This window comes from Coptis chinensis, chromosome 6, assembly GCF_015680905.1.
Source record: "Coptis chinensis isolate HL-2020 chromosome 6, ASM1568090v1, whole genome shotgun sequence".
In the NCBI taxonomy this organism is placed as follows: Eukaryota; Viridiplantae; Streptophyta; class Magnoliopsida; order Ranunculales; family Ranunculaceae; genus Coptis; species Coptis chinensis.
The window spans coordinates 33392889-33413331 of record NC_141461.1 but is presented as its reverse complement, the minus strand read 5'-3'; the positions used below and the strand labels follow the sequence as shown (position 1 = coordinate 33413331).

Sequence of the window (20443 nt, the reverse complement as noted above, 5' to 3'; positions counted from 1 at the left end):
TATTTATAGCTCATTTAAATACTAGTATATAGCCCGTGCCCACGACACTGTTTCAAATTAGGCCCAAAAGAACCCCAACCAACCGACTAATAAAAGCCCAGCCCACAAAGCAGTCATTGTTAACCAAATCAACAATGATCCAGTACTCTTTCAAATTAACATTTTAAACTTGTACATATCATATAAGACTTTGGATCTACCATGTCATAACTTGTGAGAAATATTTGTAGCCGCCGGATGGGGATCTGTGGCCCCACACCAAGCTTTTTTATTAGATAGATCATTTATATTTGGAGTTGTGCGGGTCCTGATTCTGTCAAATTTCACGACACCACTTGGTTGGTCAATTTTGTGATGCTCTACCCATTTCAGATGGACCGATATACACTTATTTGGTGAAAGAATAACTCTAGTTGAAGATGCATATGTTGATCCCTTCATTTACAGCATCGAAGAGGATTTTTCTTGCAGTACCAAAGTATCAAAGTTTTTATATCGTGAACTCTAGCCACCAAGTTATTTTTCCAAAGGATTATTTGGGTAAAATTCGCGGCCAAATTTTCTGCAACCTAGGGAGGGTGTTGTATTCAACTAGGAAGAACTTTTGCGGGTTTGAAGATTTTTAAGAGAACAAACTCGAGGACGAGTTTCTTTCAAGCCGGGGAGTATGATGCATGAGCATGGAATAGTATTAGACAGTTCTAATTGTATTATTAATTAATATTAATAGTCTTATTAAGTTAGTAGAGTTTTCTATTTATTTTAGATCTAGGTTAATTAGTAATGTTTCTATTTTGTTTTTCAATTAGAATTAGAAATATGATTTATTATATATATAAAGGTATCTATGCCTTTCATTGTTAGATAGTTGTTATTGAATATTATTTCTTTCTTCATATTTGAAGATTTAGGTGTTTGTTTTATTAAATCCTATTGATGTTCATCCATTGTTGAAGCTTTCGCGCGCCAACAAGATACATCAATCTCAAACCGCAAAATATTAAAAATTAAGGTATATCATACAAAATGTGTCTGTCAAGATACATCAATCTCAAACGGCAAAATATTAAAAATTAAGGTATATCATACAAAATGTGTCTGTGTGTGGCCAATATAGACACGTGGATACGTGATCCACAAGTCCAACACATTATTTTTAAAATATGGCGTAGCAAAAAACAAATAGGTTTGGGAAAAAAATGTTTTTGCCCATAAAACAAAGTTAGGAAAAGCAGATTTATTATAGCTACCACTATAATTATATTAGATACTCCATGAGGAATTTATTTACATGAAGTTCACAGACAACAACAAATCGAATTATCAAAAACCGCATTGATTGAATCAAGGAAAGAAACCAAAAAACTAATAATACTTATGTCAGCAAGGGATGCAGGACTCACTTTCTTCTCTCCTGGTCTACGATGGATGGTCTTGTTCCAACCACCATATAAGTTGTCTCAAATCCCTTGTGTGATAAGCAGAGCTTCAAGTTCTTCTCTACGCCTCTCCAATTGCTGAAATTTATAAAGAACGTTAAGAAATACTGCATTAATGTGCTGATAGTGGGCTTGCTTTCAAGTTATAAAAAGAAAAGGAACATCAACTTATTTTCCAAGGAAATCAGTATACAGAACAAGTTGTCATAGTTGTCACTGAAATTAAAAGAAATTATAGTTATAATCCGGCCAATGTAACTCAACATTTCAAATGAACTACAAGTTTTAATTGCATACTTGCATACGTCAACACACTGGGTATATATGTTATCCAAATGTATTCTATGAAACACAGTTACTCACACCATAAGGGTAAGATTAAAAGCTCGATCAAATTCAAAATTCTTCTATTTTACTCTTTCATAACTACATATTCAATTACCAAAATAAGCTGATCTAGTTTCAGGATATTAGTCTTGCCAAAAACTACAAGTGAAATCTAACAAGCAGTTCAAAGCAGCTATATCTATACGGTCATATTAGCAATTAGACCTCATATGTAAGTATTTAGGACATTGTGGCGTTATGCTATATAAAGTAGAAGGGTCCGTAAAAATAACCAAAATTGAAAGACAACCAAACATCATCGCTGGTTCTAAGATGTCGATGGATACGCTGGTGACCTGGTGTAGAGTATCTTTTATTTGTACAAAATAAGGGGAGAATTGCCATGGTGAAAGTTATTTTTTCTTTGTGAGAGTTTCTTTATCCCCACCATAACATGTCTCCCCTGTACTTTGTTTGTCTTCATGAGCTCATGATGAAGTTCACGTGGGTAAATTTCATATGGGAGGCATACAGAACTTCCACGTGAAAATTTTCTCATGACTTTGTCAGATAATGGGATGAAGTAAGGTGCAGGTAGAGAAGTTACGATAGAGCTCAAGAAACTCCTATCCACTAAAATATTTCCGCCAGTCAAGCACAAGCTATAAGTTTCAACATGAATGCCATTATATCTTTCCAAATATAACAATATTATAACATTTTCTGATTTGAATTGTTCATAATAGCAATCTGAAGAACAGTAGTTATCAAATGATAACCCAAAATATTTAGAGAGGACGGAAGTCAAACAATATGTAGTAGGAATCAGATCCAGTGGTTGCAGTTACTGCTTTTGGCTAATGCCAGTTTCCTTGAAATGTGAAGCCTAGATGGATACAGAGTATGAAAAAGCTGGCCTTTTGTTTTAATGCAGGTGGGAGGCCAACTTTGCAAAGCATTGTACCAAACTTGGCACTCAGCAGCAAGAAAATTAGCATAAGGCAAAATTTCATAGCTAAAGATATGGGAGGTCCCAGGAGAGGCATACTTTAGATGAAACTAGGAGTTCTCTGGTATAAAAATATATATCGTAATTATTTGATTCATCTAATATAAATTCTGCTTTTTTTGAGAAAAAAAATGTTGCATGTGTTTCCTTGATTTGGTCGTGCTTCTTATCAATTCCACTTCTTTAGATGAAATGTTTCTGGATATATCAAAATTAAAAACTGACTTTTAAACATATATTCGATCTTAGACATACTACTCAATGATTTTTCCCCAAAAACAAAAAATTAAGATTCAGCAAATAGTAGTTGGAGAAAATAGCAAAAATACTTTAAAAATACCTCATTATTTAAAGTTACAAGTAAAAACCATGATCACCTAGGATTATTTTGGAAAGGCCAAAGACAAATATATGGAAAACCAAAAGTGACTGCACAATTTAAGCATACCACCAGATGCAAGGCTCTATAGCTTATACTCTATCTTACCTCTAGATCCTTCGCTGCTTGTTCTCTTGAGATTTCTTTGTGTTGCCGAGCACGTTTAAGAAAACCAATGCATAGTACTCCCTGAGAAATGATTGAATAAACCATGGAACTTCAGCAACTTAAATTCAACTTGCATTGTATGTCAGTTGCAAAATTAATATTCGTAAAAAGTGTAAACTATAATCAAGTTATATCAAATTTAGGTACAATATTTACGTATATGTGCACGGCCTAGACTCTTTCAACACTTCTAAAGCAACCTGAAAAAGCATTCTTGCGCGTACTTTTCATTTTGTCTAGCAAACTTCTTTGTGCATATAAACCACATTTCAGAAGTAGATTAAATCAAGTCACTAAAGCCATGTCATTTGTTAGAACATTAAAGTGAATGAAAGTGTTAAGATTTTGCCTCTGTTAAAATTGGTTTTGGTCAATTTGATACGCCAATTAATTTTACACTATGCTCTGGTCAGTGAAGATAATTGTATGAAAATGTACATTCATCTTCTAATAACAAAGAGAACTCTGATCTTTTCCGTAAAAACCTGATCCTTACCGAAAGGATGTAGATCACACCACAAGCAAGAAGCAGATAACTTGCTATATCTTGAAGGAGCACTAGATCTTTCCGTTCACCACTAAGATCAGGATAAGCTCTTGTCATAACGGCAACACTGAAAGGCAATAACTCTGAAATGTCATTTTTAAAGCAAAATGCGGAAAATAATTTGCCTTTACCAGTGGAACTATTGACATGTAATGACTGATGTTCGTAGGACAAATTGTCAATTTCTAAAACAAGACTAGTAAGACTTAAAGAGACATACAAGATCTGCAGCATGCCCCTACCAGCCCAATACTCCAAGACCTGCAACATAACAGAAACATTTATTTTATCTCATAACTGAAATTCACAATATCAACAGCAGAGAGTAGTGCATAAAAACTTAACAACTTCACATCGATGGATAAACTTAAGAGAGACAAAAGAGAACACAGACAGAAATATCAACCACGCTTGATAAAAGCAATAACGTAGCTTGCTATTTGGGGAAGCTAAGCTATCCAGTTAAAGCAACAACGACTTAACACAAATAGATAGGACATTGTAGCATATTGATGGTATTCATTGATAATTTGATTGTTTACATTGAGAAAGCAAATACTTAAATAGATGTATCGAATACATCAAGATGGAAAGATATGGTAGAAGATTATGAACAAATCTGTAAAGGAGCATTTTAGTTATCCCTTACAAATATGATAGAAGAGCAGAATAGATTTGGAAATGGGAAAGATCGAGTTCGTTGTTAAGCGAACTGCCTACGTATCTATCTCTTGATTCTGGGGGGAGAGAAGAATCAGGTCTGGCGTAGTTCATATAGGAGGTATTTATAGCTGGTGAATGTGGATCTCTATCCAACACGTGTACTGACAACCACAAATGTATGGTCAAGATTGAGAAGGAGTGTTGAAATGGTGGTGGTAAGAATTCTGTAATGATGGGGATGAAGTGTGTAAGTACAGTTTGCGGTGATGAAGTGTGTAAGTACAGTTTTGGCAATGATTGTTTCTAGAAAATAAGTTGAGTCATGAGATAGAACGCTCTGTGTAAATATGTGCGAGTCAATCTATTCTAGAGCGATCTCGTAGCTCGTGGATGTGAGTTGATGATGTAGGTCGCTCTGAAGGCAGTTCGGGGAACTAGGTCAGAGGTCGGTGTGGTATTTCCACTATGCTGAACACGTGCTTGATATTCTTGAATGAGGATATCACTCCCTCACACAGCCCCCTCTCAGTAGGGCGCGCTGTTCATTGAAGTGACCTGCTGAGAGAAAACGGTGGCGCGTGTTGAGCATGAGTGAAGATGCGAACTGGCGTGAAAGGAGATACCCACCGTGCTATGGAAGTCAGTTCGTGTTGTATGACAAACTGATGTGGGTTGATAGTTGGCACGTGACAGAATCTAGGCAATTGGTGAGGAAACGTGTCACCACTTTTTTTGGAATTTTGAAAAAACAAGTCTTTGGTAGATGTGTGCGAGCTATGGCTTAGGTTGTAGTCATGATGCATTGGGAACTGGAGGGGCGGTTGTATAAAACAACTTTTGGAGATTCGAAAAGTCATTTTTTTTTCATTTCCAGAACTGCAGAGACTAGAACTGTTCAGGTTAGTGCTTCCGCCATTGTTGCTGCTCATTTTTCTTGTGTTCTTGTTAGTTTTGTTGAGTTGTTAGGTCGTCTTTAGCTTGTTTTGTTTAGGACTTGTAATCACTAAGAAAAAAGGAATGTTTGATTTGGACAATACTCGATCTGAAGAGATTCGAGAAATATCGTTAAGTTGTGAGGAAATGGAGGAGGAGAGGGAGGAATCAGTAAAGTTTGAGGGTGAGGATGTGGAGGAGGAAGTACGATCTGAATCTATTGCTGTTGTAGCTAGTACTTCAGGTCGTGATGAGGGGTTGTCTTCTAGTGGGTTGCCTCCTAGGGTTGTAGACAAACGTGCCACGAAAGCTTTCGCTGATCTACGAGAAGTGTACGGTATCCCGGGGGGCGACCTGGAGATACATGAACTGGACAAGAACATAAAAGTGTTCAGTGAGAGGTACATGCCACCGAACTACAGGATAATAGTCTACAAGGGGCAGCTGAGGGCTGGTATGAGGATATGGTTCTCGAAGCTAACTTGTGACTTTTTGACGTTCTGTTGGGAAGCGCCCTGCCAGTTTGTGGGTAATACCTGGCGGCTGCTTAGGGTATTTGATATGTTGAATGCGAGTGGTGAATACCGCATAGAGGTCGCTAACATTATTGAGTATTACTCGGTAAAGTAATCTAGTGCATTTAACTTTAGCTTGCAAACGGTGACTGGAAGATCTAGCGTGTTGGATGGTGTAAGCAATGAGGCTTGGGAGAGGAAGCCGTTGTTGTTAGTGGGGAACTTCTGTGCCCGAGGATGTAGTTTGCAAACTAGGGTTTGCAATTTTTCGAGTGGGTAGGAGTGAATTATTCTATTGTTTCGATGTTTGAATTGTTGATATGTTGACTAACATGGTTCTGTGTTATTTTTGCAGAGCTCATTATAAAGAAGCGAACTAATCGAGAGGTGATAGAGAAATTTGCTAAGTTAACTCGGGCTCAGAAGCGGGAGAAACTGTCGGAGGTCGCGCATTATTTTGTAGAGCGACGAGGGCATGTGGTCAAGGAGAAGAGGAGGAATCAGAAAGAAAGGGCTCAAGGCCTTGCTGTTGGTGAATCTTCTGGTGGAATAGCGATGGAGAAGTGAAAGAGCGATCTGGTGACAAAGGAGGACAGGAACCTAGGCCGTATTGGTCCTAATTGACCCAGCGGAGGTGCTGGTGCCTCAGGAGCTGGTGGGTCGAGTAGGCAACCTGAAGGGGAGGGGGGTCTAGTAGGTCTCCCTTAGACTTGGAGGTTATCAGCTTCAAGCCTCGCGAGCATAGCAGCTCGCTAAAGAGGAAGGCTGACATGGCTGAGCAGGACGCTGCTAAGGTTGTCAAGGCAGTGTGGCATGTGCTTGGGGATAGCTCAAGATCTGGCGGTGGGGGGCAAACTGGTGGGAAGGCAGTTCGTAGCTCTAGGTCAAGGCCTCATATCGACTTTAGTGTTCTAGGTGATGAGAACACTGAGGTCGTGCCGACCCAGGAAGCTAGAGATACTGCTGGTAAGATGAAGGGGAAGGCTGCTGTTAGGGAGACTGGGAAGGGGTCATTCTGGTACAGGGAGAGATGAGCTGGAACGCAACTTGGTGTATGTAAATGAGGTGTCTGGTAAGAAACGTCTTGTTAAGAGGTCGGATTGTAGCTACAAGTCTGCGGCTGTAGCGGCTTGCTTACTGGAAGGGATGACATTAGATGGTGATAGGAAAGATTTGGTAAGTACTTCTTTTATTTCAGTTCGTTTTCCTCTGTTCTATTTTATGTTGTTGCTTGGTTCTGATGCTGTGTTGTGATCTTACTGATGCAGTTCATTGCTGGGTACCAAAAATTGAAAACAGTGACTCAGATTGCTGAGACGGAGAAGATTGATGTCGAGTCTTTGAAGGACGAGCTATCGTCTCTTCGAGAAGTGCAGCAGTCTGAGAAGAAAGAACTTGACACTTTGAAAGTGCAGCACATTTCAGTGACTCTGGAGAAGACGGTGGCTATCAACGAGGTGGAGGAGCTGAAAAGAAAGTTAACCACAGCGAATGACTTCGTTGAGAAGTGCAAAAAGGCCACGCTGCAGGCGAAGGAGGCATATGATGACGTTTGTTTAGAAGTAGAGGAGCTAGAGAGAAAATATAAGGAACTGCAGGAAGAACATGAATGTGGTGCTTCGGGAGGTTGATTGAACAACGCACCTGAAGATGCTAGTAATGTTCTTGATGTCTTGCCTTCCTCTACTGCTGGTGTACCGGCCGACCTGCCTCAGGTTATCGGAGGCCTGGAAATGACCGTTATTGATTCAACTGTGGTAACCTCCGTAGAACCTAGCTCTTTTCAAGTGCTAGATTCGCTTATCACTGAAAGCTTTGAACATGTTGTTTAGAAATATTTGTGTAAGTTTGTGTTTTTGTGTGGCCATTGGCTTGAAACAATAGAGCTGGTTTCCTGGGGTAACCTGGGCAGTTCGCTTTAAGGAGTAGTTTTTCTGTGTTGTACTTGGACGACCTGATCTCCTGGAATGTTCTAGGGAGTTCAGGAAGTGATGACTGGTGGCAAGCCGAGCTGGATTTCCTAAGTAGACTCAGCAACTCGGTTAGTAGATGAACTGGGGCTTGCGTTTGGCCTTCAGTTTGTTCTTTTGTTTTTAGCAAATGCATGTTTCTTTTTTTTTCTTGACTTCTTGATGCTCTGAATGTGACATTCCTGATATTGTTGTAATTGTCTGGCTGTGTATACGACCATTGGTAAGAGTGAGTGAGGCTAAGTAATCTGTGAGCCTGATTGAGCATCCTGCTATTTAATACTAGTGTTGTAAGGCTTGAATTGTGAAAGGTCGGGTGATCGTCCTGCTCTTATGAAATGTTCTCCCTTATAGAGCGCTCTGGTGAGAGGAGATCGTAGCACGTGCGTGGCACATGTAGTAATATGAACAGTTAGGGAGATCCATCGATGGTTGCCAGCTAGCCTGACGTTTGGCATCTCGATGTAATTATGATGTGCCTTGGAAGGTACGTTACTTGAATATAAAAGAACTGTTACGATCAATTAAAGGGTATTTGTTCTACCATTGACTGACGCTGCTGCTCCAAAGTTCTTGTGCAAATTTGTTGAACATCTCAAGTAAGTGTCTTTCATTGTTCTGTTCTTCTTTTGAACAACTTTGCTTTTCTGTTAGTTCGCTGAACGTTGGTTTGTTTGCAGAATCTATTATGGCCAGGCGACGTGGAGATGTTCGCGATGATGGGGAACCTCCCCATGTAATGGAAGAGATTGAGTTCATAGATCATCGCCGGTGTGACCGTGGCAAATGTAAGGTTGTTGCTTCTAGTTCAAGGGACGCCAAACGTTCCGAGGTGGAGGGACGTTATACCACTGGTTCGCGTGAGCGACCTGGCGGTATAGTGTTCAGGTCTCCCAGTTAGAGGGATAAGGACGACCTAACGGCTGAGGAACATGGCGACCTGGGCCAAAGTCACAATGCTGCTGGTGACTGCTCGGCACAACGTGCTGGTGACGTGGGGAGCGAGTTCTTCTATGTTGGGAGGACGGGGAAAAAGCGTATAGTCAAACGTTAAATCAGAAGTTTCCACTCAAAGACCCATAGCGACCCGGCCTTTCTCGGAAGGGATAGTACTGGACGGTGATAAAGCAGAAGTTGAAGATGAAGACTTGGGGAAGCTGTTAGGAACTATGGACATGGCTTGTTGTTTGGTAAGCTCCACATCTAGTATGGTTTCTTGTTATCTGATGAGTGAATCTAACCTTGGTGTTTTATGTGTAGTTTCTTGCTGGGTATGATAAGTTGAAAGATAATGTTCAACGTGCTGACAATTGTGACAGTTCTAAGGTCAAGCTGGGTTGCATGCGAGCTGCATGGGGGGCTGACAAGAAGAAATTGTATGCAATGTTGAAAAAGTACCAGGACGTTGTTGACGAGAAGTCAGTGTTGGTTAGGTCGATGAAGGACTTGCAAGAAAAGTTAGCGGTTGTGGCGGAGTACGCTAAGCATTGCCAGGACGCAAGGCACAAGGTGCATACGACCGGGCATGTGGCAAGTATGCAAAGCTGGAAAAGAAGTACTTGCAGCTGAACGAGGCGTATGATCGCGGGGCTTTGGGTACGAGTATGTGTGTCGTATCCAACGTTCCCTCGACCAGTGATGCTCCCACTATGCTTACTGATGATAAACACATTGTTGCTAATTCTTGACTATGATTGCTGGACTTGTCTTTTGAATGTAAGTTGTGAAATTTTACTTAATATCTTGTCTGTTTATCTCTTTGTAAGAGAGTAGAAACAATAGAACTGATTTCTCAAGCTTGCCGGGGCAGTTCGCCTTGCTTTACAGTTACCTTGCTACAATATGAACTGGTTTCCACGCAAGTGGCAGTTCGCTTTTTTTAAAAGTTGTAAGAAGACCGATCTAGATTTCTGGGTAGTCCCAGCAGATCGGTGGATTTGCGAACTGGTTTCCTGAGTTTGTTTAGGCATTTCCAATTATAGATGTTAATGGAATGCATGTCTTTTGCTTATGCTTAACTGCTTGTATCTATTGTTTTGTTCACAATAAATAAGGCATGTAGTGGCTGAGAAGTCTGAGAATTAGCTTAGGGAAGCTCTTTGCTCATAGAGAGCGTTCCCATTTAGTTGATCCTACAGTTGTAGGTCCTCAACTAGTGGGAATTGGAGAGGTTATGGAGCCTATGAGCTTAAGAAAGCGTGTTGCTCACGGAGAGTGTGTTGCTCATAGAGAGCGTTCTCACTGAGTTGATCCTACAGTTGTAGGTCCTCAACTAGTGGGAATTGGAGAGGCTATGAAGCCTATGAGCTCAAGAGAGCGTGTTGCTCGCGAAGAGCGTGTTTTTGATTCACTGGTGCTGGTTATTCTTTCAGCATGAGTTCCATGTCTGTCGGTGAACTTGAACGGAGTAGGTGGTTGATAAGAGCCCAAAAATGTAGTTTTAACCCTGTAATAGTCATACTTTTAGACCAATTATGTGAGTAATAATTAAGAGTTAATCGCGATTCACGTGTTTTTATGCATTTCAGGCTTCAAAGTCCATTATGTGCAGATATGTGCCACTTTAGTGAGATAAAGGAGCAAAGGTCGGTTGCTAAGGAGTTCTGTGATTAAAGGCCAAGATTCAAGAAGACAAAGCCTTTCTAAAGCCCAGTCAAAAGCTGAAAAGTCGACGCGGGCGTAAATGACACAAAGTCGCGAGAACTTCCGAAGGCCGTATCTTTGGACTCAGACCTCGGAATTGGGCCTACCTTATGTCAAAACGATCGGCTCGGAAAGAGCTTTCCAATGGTCTATGCCTTGATCCAATCAGAGGAGCAGAAGTGGACAAAAAGTCTATTGAAGCCAAGTGCAGCTGAAGAGGCCTTTTTGGACTGAAAGAATTGGGTTTTGGGCTTGATTCTCTGGCCCAAAACATGGCTCCAAGCCCATGCACGATTTTTGGATCTGAACATATAAAAATAAAAGCTTAGCTCTTTGTTAATGGTAGATAGTTAGACCTAGATTAGTTAGCCTCCATTAATTAGTTTTAGAACTTAGTTTTAGAATTTCAATTAGTTAATTAATTAGTTTTTCATATCTTGTTTTAGATCTAGTTTCATGTTTAATTAATTACTTTAGAACAAGTAGATTATTAATTTAGTATTTGAATCATTATTTTATTATTCATTAGATTAATAAAATAGTGTTCTTGGTAATCTAGTTCCATTTTCCATTTACTTATTTAGTTCAATTCTTAGATTTACTTATTTGTCATTATTAGTTTAATTCAATTATTACATGAGTAGTTCGAATTGAGTTTAAACAAATAAATTTTCAATCTTTATATCATGTCTTGTTCGAATTTGATTGGGAATGATAGCGTGATGATTCTCGGTTAAACCTCCATTAGAGGGGGTTGAGAAGCCTTGATGAAAGCTTGATTCTGATTATTGTAGAGTCGTCGTAATTTTCTTTCCACTCTAGAAATGATTAGTTCACCATGAGAATGGGTGTAATCGTTCACATGCTAGTTATAAATTGGTAGAAATGTCATGTGTAATTAGGGATTAGGAATAACCAGATTGTTCTGTGAAAGCAGTCAATTCGATTTCTTAACGATTAAATGTTAGTGGATTAAGTTGAGCTAAGGTGGAATTAATCCCCCTCTAACTCCTTATCATAGAATCGACGTAGTATTCCCTTATTTGTTTAAATAGTCGACTAGTTGCATCTTGTGGGTAGTTGCATCGTAGTCTAGTTATCATTTCATAAATCTCTCATTAGACTTTAGTTAAGATTATTTATACATAGAGAACATTACTTTGTGAAAGAACTAGGAGTGGAACGAATCATCTACTCCACTATATCTCAATAGGATTGAGAGTAGAAATCTTTGATAAAAATAGGCTCGTAATAAATTTTAGTTTACTTACGTTTTGAATTTTATCGTTCATTTCGTAGGTAAACTATCATTTTTATATTTTATCAGTGGTGATAAGAAACATAAGTACAGTATACCTAATTTTGCAGTAAATAGTAATATAAATTGCAACAAATTACACTTTTATTGATAAAATTTCATTAACAAATAAGTGTTCCAAGGACGTGGTAATGGTTTCCCCTCTTGGGTCTTGATTCAGTACGCTCCATTGCCCACGACGCGCTCTAGTATGTACAGACCCTCCCATGTTGGTGCTAGCTTAGAGTCATCTTGAGTCTTTTTCAAAACTAGGTCACCAGGTTGAAAGGATCAAGGATTGACTCACTTATTGTATGACTTATTTAGAGTATGATGGTAAGATGTCACTCTAATGACTGCTAGGTCGCGGCGTTCTTCCAATAAGTCGACCTCTCGAGCTAGGACGGAGTCGTTCTGTCCAGATTCGATGAGTTCTGACTAAGTCGTGGTGACTGTCAGTTTGGTAGGAATAACGGCCTCCGTGCCATAGCATAGTGAGAATGGCGATTCTCCTGTGCTAGAGCGAGCTGTTGTTCAGTGAGCCCATAAGATGTTTTCCAACTAGTTTGGCCATTGGCTTTTGTTCGTTCTTTTCAATCTTCTTCTTCAAATTTTTGAGAATTGCTTTGTTGCTAGCTTCTGCATAGCCATTGCTCTGGGCATACTGGGGAATGAAAAATGCATGAACAATCTTCCACTTGGCCAGAAACTCCTTAACTGTTTTTCCCTTGAACTGGGAACCGTTGTCCATCACCAGTATGTGTGGCAAACCAAATCTGGTGATGATGTATGTCCAGATAAAGTTTCTAACATGTGATTCTTTGACATGAGCTAAGAGTATTGCTTCGACCCACTTAGTGAAGTAATCAATTACGGCCAAGACAAACCAAAAGCCAGTGCTTTTTTGTGGGATGAATGGTCCTATGGTATCTAAGCCCCACATGTGGAATGGTCAAGGGCTTGCAATGTTGATTAACTCACGAGCTGGCTGGATGATATTGTGGCCAAAAGTTTGGCATTTGATGCACTTGAGCACATACTTTTTGGCATCGACCTGCATCCATGGCCAAAAGTATCCCTGGGAGATCGCTTTGTGAGCCAAGGAACGACCTCCAGCATGGTTTCTGCATTCACCCTCATGAATTTTTGCAAAAATCAACTGACCTTGTTTTGGGCTTATGCACCTTAAATGAGGTCCGCCAGCAGACTTCCGGAATAACTTGTTGTTGCTTAGGCAGTAATGACGTGCATGATATTGAACATGTCTGGCTTTGGTACGCTCCTCTGGGATTGTACCATGCTAGATGTACTCTATGATGGGCTGCATCCATGTTTGACTCATCTGATTGTCAGAGAGTGGGCACAGGTCGCTGATTTTTAGTACGTGTTCAGTTTGGTAAGCAGGTCGGTTGATTACTTCAATGAGTAACTGTCTAGGGCGCAGTTCGGTGTTTGAGTAACCAGGTAAGCTAAAATGTCTGTGTGATGGTTCTCATCTTGCAAAAAGTGGTGTATGGTAGCTTTCTTAAAAGAAGGAAGTAACTGATAAACAACTTGAAGGTATTTAGAAAGATTACCTTCATGGGTAGTGTACTCTTTAGCAATCTGGCAAACAACCAGTTGCGAGTCACTAAAGACTTGAAGTTCTTGTACACTGAGCTGCAGCGCCATTCGAAGCCCCATAATTAATGCCTCGTACTCGGCCTTATTGTTAGAGGTCGCGAAATCGATACAAATTGATTTCTCCATCATAGCTCTATTTGGGGACACTAAGACGACTCCGATCTCACTCCCTCCGGGGTTGCTAGAACCATCCACAAAGAGAAACTAGATGGACTTGTCCTGCTTCTTCATGGATGGGATATCTGTTTCTGGCTCCCAATTCAGGTCATCGACAGGAAAATCTACTAGAAAATCTGCAACGACTCACCCTTTCTGAGAAGTGCGTGGGACGAACTCGATGTGATGTTCCCCGAGTTCTTCTGCCCACACTGCCATGCAAGTTGTCTTATTTTCTTTGAGAAGGATTTTCTTCAGTGGGAGGTCAGTGAGTACCTTGATTGGGTGTGCTTGAAAATACGATCTTAACTTCCTTGCTGAGTATAGTAATGCGAGTACTGCTTTTTCAATGTAAGAGTAGTTCTTTTCAGCTAGAGATAATGTCTTACTTGTGAAGTAGATCGGTTTCTCTGAGTTGTTGTCCTCCTTGAAGAGAACCAAACTGATAGCAAAGTCTGACACTACAAGGTAGAGCCCCAGCGTCTCCCCGTCTATTGGTTTTACTAGGACGGGTGGTGTCGTTAGGTACTCTTTAAGAGTAGAGAACGCCTGGTGGCACTGGTCGTTCCATGAGAACTGTTCGCTTTTTTTAAGAAGTTGCAGGAAATGTCAGCATTTGTCTGATGCCCTTGATATGAGTCGGTTGAGTGCTGCAACCATTCCTGATAGCTTCTGTATTTGTTTCTTTGTCTTTGGATTGGGCATTTCCAAGAACGCTCGAATCTGGTTTGGATTGGCTTCGATCCCTCGTTGTGATACCTGATACCCGGGAAACTTTCCGAAAGACACTCCAAAAAGGCATTTCTCGAGATTTAGCTTCATCTGAGTTCGGCGTAATCTGGAGAACGCCTGCTTAAGGTGAGTGAGGTGGTCACCCGCTTTCTTGCTTTTAACCACCATGTCATCGATATAGACTTCCATGGTGTCGCCCAACATGTCAGTGATGAGCCGTTAATAGGTCGCTCCTGCGTTCTTGAGGCCGAACGGGAGGACGTTGTAGCAGTAGATTCCCTGTTCGGTGATGAATGAAGTTTTTTCTTGATTCTCTTCAGCCAGTGGGATCTGGTTGTATCCACTATATGCATCCATAAATGATAAGAGCTCGTGTCCACAGGTTTGGTCTACAAGTCGATCGATTCTAGGTAGAGGGAAGTTATCTTTAGGTGTTTCTTGGTTGACATTGGTGAAGTCAACGCAAAGGCGAACTGTGTCATTCTTTTTTGGGACTGCTACTATGTTAGTGATCCAGTCTGGATAATCGACCTTCTGGATGAAGCCGACTTGTTTGAGTTTGTTGACCTCATCATTGATTGCTTTCTGAATTCTCAGGGAAAGCCTCCTAGGTCGTTGTCGAACTGGCCTCCTAGGTCGCTGTCGAACTGGTCTAGCATTAGGGTGGACGATTAATCTATGACATGCAACACTAGGGTTGATAGCAGGCACATCGATATACGACCGAGCGAAAACATCTTTATTCATTGATAAAAATTTTACAAGCTGGGCTTTGAGTGTAGGGTCAAGGTTTTCCCCCACATAGACGAACTTGGGATCGTCTTCTGTTCCTAAGTTCACCCGCTCTTTTTCTTTAGTTTGAACTGCAACTTTTGAAGATGAGGCGACCTCTGGGGAACTGTTATCTGGTGATGCTTTGTCTGTCTGAGGAGTGGAGGTCTTGGCAGCAGGAGTTGGGGCGACCTCTGTGGTTACGACAACAGGGGCTAATACGACCTCTGTAGTCATGACAATAGGGGCTGGCGCGACCTCTGGAATTTGTACTGGTGGACTAACAAGTGCTGGGGCGACCTCTGGGGTCCTGACTGGTGGATGAACAAGTGCTGGGGCGACCTTTGCGGTCATGACTGGTGGATTAACAAGTGCTAGGGCGACCTCTGGGGTCCTGATTGACGAATGAACTTTTTTGATATAGCCCCCAGTGTTTTGCTTTGGTGCTTTGTTTTTGACATCAGCGACTAAATCTTTGTTCATCGTGTAGCTGGTGGGCTCGTTTCTAGTGCTGATAGACGGGTCAATAAACTTGTTTGCTGAGAGGATCTGATTGCAATGATAAGCCTCGAGATGATTGCTGCAAAGCTCCATCATACCCCTGGGGCCAGGAAATCGGAGCACCTGATGAAGTGTTGATCTACTTCGTTCCCTGCGTGTCATGAGCTTATGGCGCATGTCGCCATCAACGATGTTGGTATAATGCTTGATATGTCTTGATTCGACGAGGTCCTGGAGGTAGTGCTTGACCCCCTAGCACTCATCGGTCTCATGACATTTCGCTCGGTGGAAGGCACAATAAGGCTTGCCAGGGCGATCTTCTGGTTGCCGTACGTCAGGTCGGTAATAAGCAGCTCGTTTGATCTTGTCCAATATGTAACTGGGAGATCGGGTGAGTACAACGAACTCACGGTTGTTGCTTGGTATGTTCCCAGTTCTCTGTCCTTGCTGCCTGGGCCGCTTTTTTGAAGCTGGGGGATCATCAGAGATCGTTACTACTTCTTGTTCTTCTACTAAGTCATGACATTTCAAGCCTTCTTGTAACTTAATGTACTTGTCTACTCGAGCGTATAGCTCAGATAACGTTTCTGGACATTCTTTCATCAGTGATCTGGAGAGCATCGTGTTACGCAGACACACAGCAGGCGTTGGAGAATGCCAATGTGGCGAATGACTCTTTGAGACCGCTCTCCATGCATAACAGTTCGGTTTTGAACCGACCTAGGAATTCGCGAATGGTTTCATTTTCGCCAAGTGCAAACGGGAATAGTGAATCAAGATCAGCTTTTTTACACCTGTTGTGGACGTACTGGCTAACGAACAGATCGGTGAGTTGCTCGAAGTTCTTTATCGAGTCTGGCTCGAGTGAAAAGAACCAATCGAGAGCGCCATCTTTAAGACTGGCTAGAAACAAACGGCAATGGAGATGGTCAAACTCCTGAGCACTATAGAGTGTAAGGCTTTGAATGTAGCATGTCACGTGTTGACCAGGACATGTGCTGCAATCGTACATTGGAAAACGTGGCTGGATGAAATCTGGAGGAGAAGCTCTACTAAGTACTTCAGCAGCGAACGGGGACACGCGGTATGTCTTCAGCATCTTTTGAACGATCTGAGTGGCGTCTTTCTTAACTGCAATTTGGTCGATTCTTTGTGACAGTTCATTAATCTGTTGATTAACCTCATTGATACCGTCCTCTGCTATGGCACCTGGTGGATTTTGCGTGTCTACTTGTGCACGCAAAGCAACATTCCTACCTCGAAAGGGGTAATGCTTCGCCATTGTACCCTAACCGACTGTCAAACTCTGGATTTGAGCTTCGAGGCTTGTCATGCTTCGTGGGCTTGAGGATTTTGTTTCTTGGTTTTGGGATTTGTGAAGTGGTTTCTCAAGAAATAGAGACCACAGACGGCCAATGTAAAGGAGCGTTTTAGTTATCCCTTACAAATATGATAGGAGAGGAGAATGAATTTGGAAATGGGAAAGACCAAGTTCGTTGTTGAGCGAACTGCCTACGTATCTATCTCTCAATTCTGGGGAGAGAGAAGAATCAGGTCTAGCGTAGTTCATATGGGAGTTATTTATAGCTGGTGAATGTGGATCTCTATCCAACACGTGTACTGACAACCACAAATGTATGGTCGAGATTGAGAAGGAGTGTTGAAATGGTGGTGGTAGGAATTCTGTAATGATGGAGAGTGGTTACAGTGGTTCGTAATTTGCGGTGATGAAGTGTGTAAGTACAACTTTGGCAATGATTGTTTCTAGAAGATAAGCTGAGTCATGAGATAGAACGCTCTATGTAAATATGTGCGAGTCGATCTATTCTAGAGCGATCTCGTAGCTCGTGGATGTAGGTCGCTCTGAAGGCAGTTCAGGAAACTAGGTCAAAGGTCAGTGTGATATTTCTGCTATACTAAATATGTGCTTGATATTCTTGAATGAAAATATCACTCCCTCACAAAATCCTAGAAATACAATCTTGCCATACTAACCTAGATTAAGAAATATTATCTTACCATACTAATTTAAATCTAGACTATTCCAATCCAAATGATATTATGCAAATATTGCATTTTACATTCCAACAGTTACCATGAAGGCAAAAGAGAAAATACTCAAAAGTGCCTACAATTACTCTCACTAATAAATACGTACTCTTTCACTAAGCATATATTAGTCCCCTGCCATTACAAGTACACGCCAGACGCCACACAAAGTCGAATAGAATATGATTTCACACCAGAACTAATAAAAATTTGCAGTTAGATCGACGTACTATGTGTGTCTAATATTCTCCTTTTCAAATTAGGAATAATAGATCGCTGTGGCTTCTAATGAAGTTCACTATCAAATATTTGACATGTGCACCAAAGACCTTTTATTTTTCAAAGAATGAACAAATTGTTCAGGTAATTCAAATATATGTACATCTAATTGTTGCTAGTAAAACCGCAATGCGGCAAGGACCAACGTTAGTCCCGCGCAATAAATCCCAGATAAATACAATAAACATCTTTAAAACAACAATTAATCAAACCAATACATTAATCAACTTGTAAATCACTGAATTACCAATCATTTAAACAAAATTACGAGTTAAAAAAAGCAAAACTAACCCTCCAGAACTGGAAAATGAATCCCCATTCAGTCTCAGCAACAGCAACAAAAATAGCAAGTGCAACAGCATAGCATCTAAATATCCCATTAAAAATCTACACCAACAACAACAACAATAAATGAGCCAAGACAAATAAACATATAAGGTGGACACGTAATATTAATGAAATGCATGCTTACATCAGATGAACCATTCTTGAAAGACTTAATAGCAGAGATAGCATTAACAACAAGACAAAGAGTTGCAACTAAAGAAGTAATGAGACTGAACCCTTTGCAAACATATAAAAGTGGGTCCGGTTGTGATGTAGGAGGTGGTGGGTGTGGTGTAGTGGTCGTGGAAGATGGTGTTGAAGGTGTTGAAGGAAGAGGTCGTTGGTGTGAGCTTTCTATGTCACCTTGTACTCCTCTTTCGTTACGAGCCATTTTTGTTTTTTACTGTTTTTTGGAGAAAATAAGGACAAGTCTGTTATTAGTTATTACGGTTACTTTGAATGGGACAGCTGATTTAGTGACGAGTTATGTGGCCGTAAGTCAGGAGTTCAGTTATTTGAGTAACTGACTGGGTTTGGGTTTTATAAATGGGCCTCAACATGTAGGTTTGGGCCTCTACAACCTGTTATTGCAGAAAGGCATCATATTTCCGCGATCAGATCAAGAAATATATCGCTATGAGGAGGTTGAAGGATTCCCAACTTAATTAGCTGTGTGACATGATATGGACGAATTACTGATAGAGATGTTATCAGTAATTAGCTGGGGGCAGTAGGGTATCCGGTTTCGAAAACCATGCTTACAACTATCTATCACTTGTGACTAGGGCTGTCAATGGATTTGGATAATCCGATAATCGACCCAAACCAAACCGACAAAGAGTGATTTGGGTTTTAGTATTTCGGTTTTAGTTTGGAGTATAATTTTGAGTTCCGATAAGATATTGGTTTGGTTTCAGGTTTGCCATCTACCGAACCAATAAGATGTTATTTTAGTAAAATTTTATGATTAATTGTGTATAGATTTTATCAATTGTGTGGCTAAAATTAATCAATTTATTAAGAATTTAATTGATTTTATAGTTTTCAGTTCGGTTCGATTTAAAATAAAATATAATATTATATGTTCGGTTTCGAGTATCTATCCTATCGGTTCAGGTTTGGATTTTCTATAATCCTGCCCTATTTGTGGATCACCTATTTGTGAATTTGTGATCCACAGGTTAATGGGCATTACCTACCTAACTAATGGGCCTTTATTTAGCTCAAATTTCCATTTTCAAGTGAGCGGAGCGAACGATTTTGGGCCGGGTGGGGGTAGGTGGCCCAAAAAAACTTTTGGTTGGTTTCTGTCTGTCCTCACTCTCGTTCTCACACAAACCGATTTCTCCTCACTCTTCTCTCGCGCCAGTATCTTTCTCTTTCTCTCGCGCCTGGAACTCACGGTCCTCTTCTCTTTCTCCTCACTCGATATCTCCTCTCCCTCAACTCGATACAGGTATGTACCATATTTTTTTCTTATTTTCTCGCTGTCTGACTTGATAAGTTCCTGATTTTCTCATCTCAACTCCACTCACTTCTCATCTCAACAGCTTTTACTATTTGATTATTGTTAACAGGTTCCCCTTTCCACATTGGATGTTTTCTTGTCTCGCAGCCCACCCTCTGTTCACAGAAAGGTACTCAACTGGCTTTTATTTTTTTTGTTCCCTTCTTAGGGTCCCCCTTTAGCCCCTACTTGTTTATTCGGCACAAATTGGTCCCCCCCTTTACCCTGGTTGTTTATTCGGCTTCATTGCTATCAAGAAAAGAACTGCGTCATTAATCTGTTTTTTTTTTTTTTTTTTTGCTGCTATATCTGCTATGAGAATGCTTGGGGTTCGATCAACTGGGCTATCATTTTCGCTTCAGAAAGGGTTGCCGTTAGGGAGTGGTTTGGGGTCGAGTGTGGCGAGTCTTCTTTATTCTGTTCCGGTAAATGAAATGAATTTTTGGTGGGAGAGTGGTTTGGGGTCGAGTCGCGGCGATTTTATCATTGAATATAGCTGTGAATGAGATTTTTGGTTGGAAAGTGGTTTGGGGTCGAGTGCGGCGAGTGCTGCTAATGAGATTTTTGGTGGGAGGTTCATTGTTCCTGATCTTGTTCATGTTGGGTTG

General features: G+C 40.8%; 1 protein-coding gene across 1 annotated transcript; it reads right to left on the bottom strand.

Moving 5' to 3' along the window:
• Positions 1-1222: 1222 nt before the first annotated feature.
• LOC147492645 (uncharacterized) lies at positions 1223-18776 on the bottom strand. The gene is made up of 6 exons (XM_086566149.1): positions 18474-18776; positions 18293-18388; positions 4090-4130; positions 3819-3936; positions 3263-3343; positions 1223-1517 (listed from the first exon to the last, which is right to left on the bottom strand). Exons 1-6 carry the CDS (start codon positions 18717-18719, stop codon positions 1461-1463), a joined length of 639 nt encoding a protein of 212 aa, XP_086422275.1. The 5' UTR covers positions 18720-18776; the 3' UTR covers positions 1223-1460.
• Positions 18777-20443: the final 1667 nt, after the last annotated feature.

Bases quoted from the DNA above. Each gene is read 5' to 3' on its own strand.
- LOC147492645 (XM_086566149.1), bottom strand. From the start codon at position 18,719: ATGGCTCGTAACGAAAGAGGAGTACAAGGTGACATAGAAAGCTCACAC. The intron at 3,937-4,089 runs GTATGTCTCTTT...ATTGCCTTTCAG, and splicing joins AGGGGCATGCTGCAGATCTT to TGTTGCCGTTATGACAAGAG. The intron at 1,518-3,262 runs GTAAGATAGAGT...TATAAATTTCAG, and splicing joins AAGCAGCGAAGGATCTAGAG to CAATTGGAGAGGCGTAGAGA.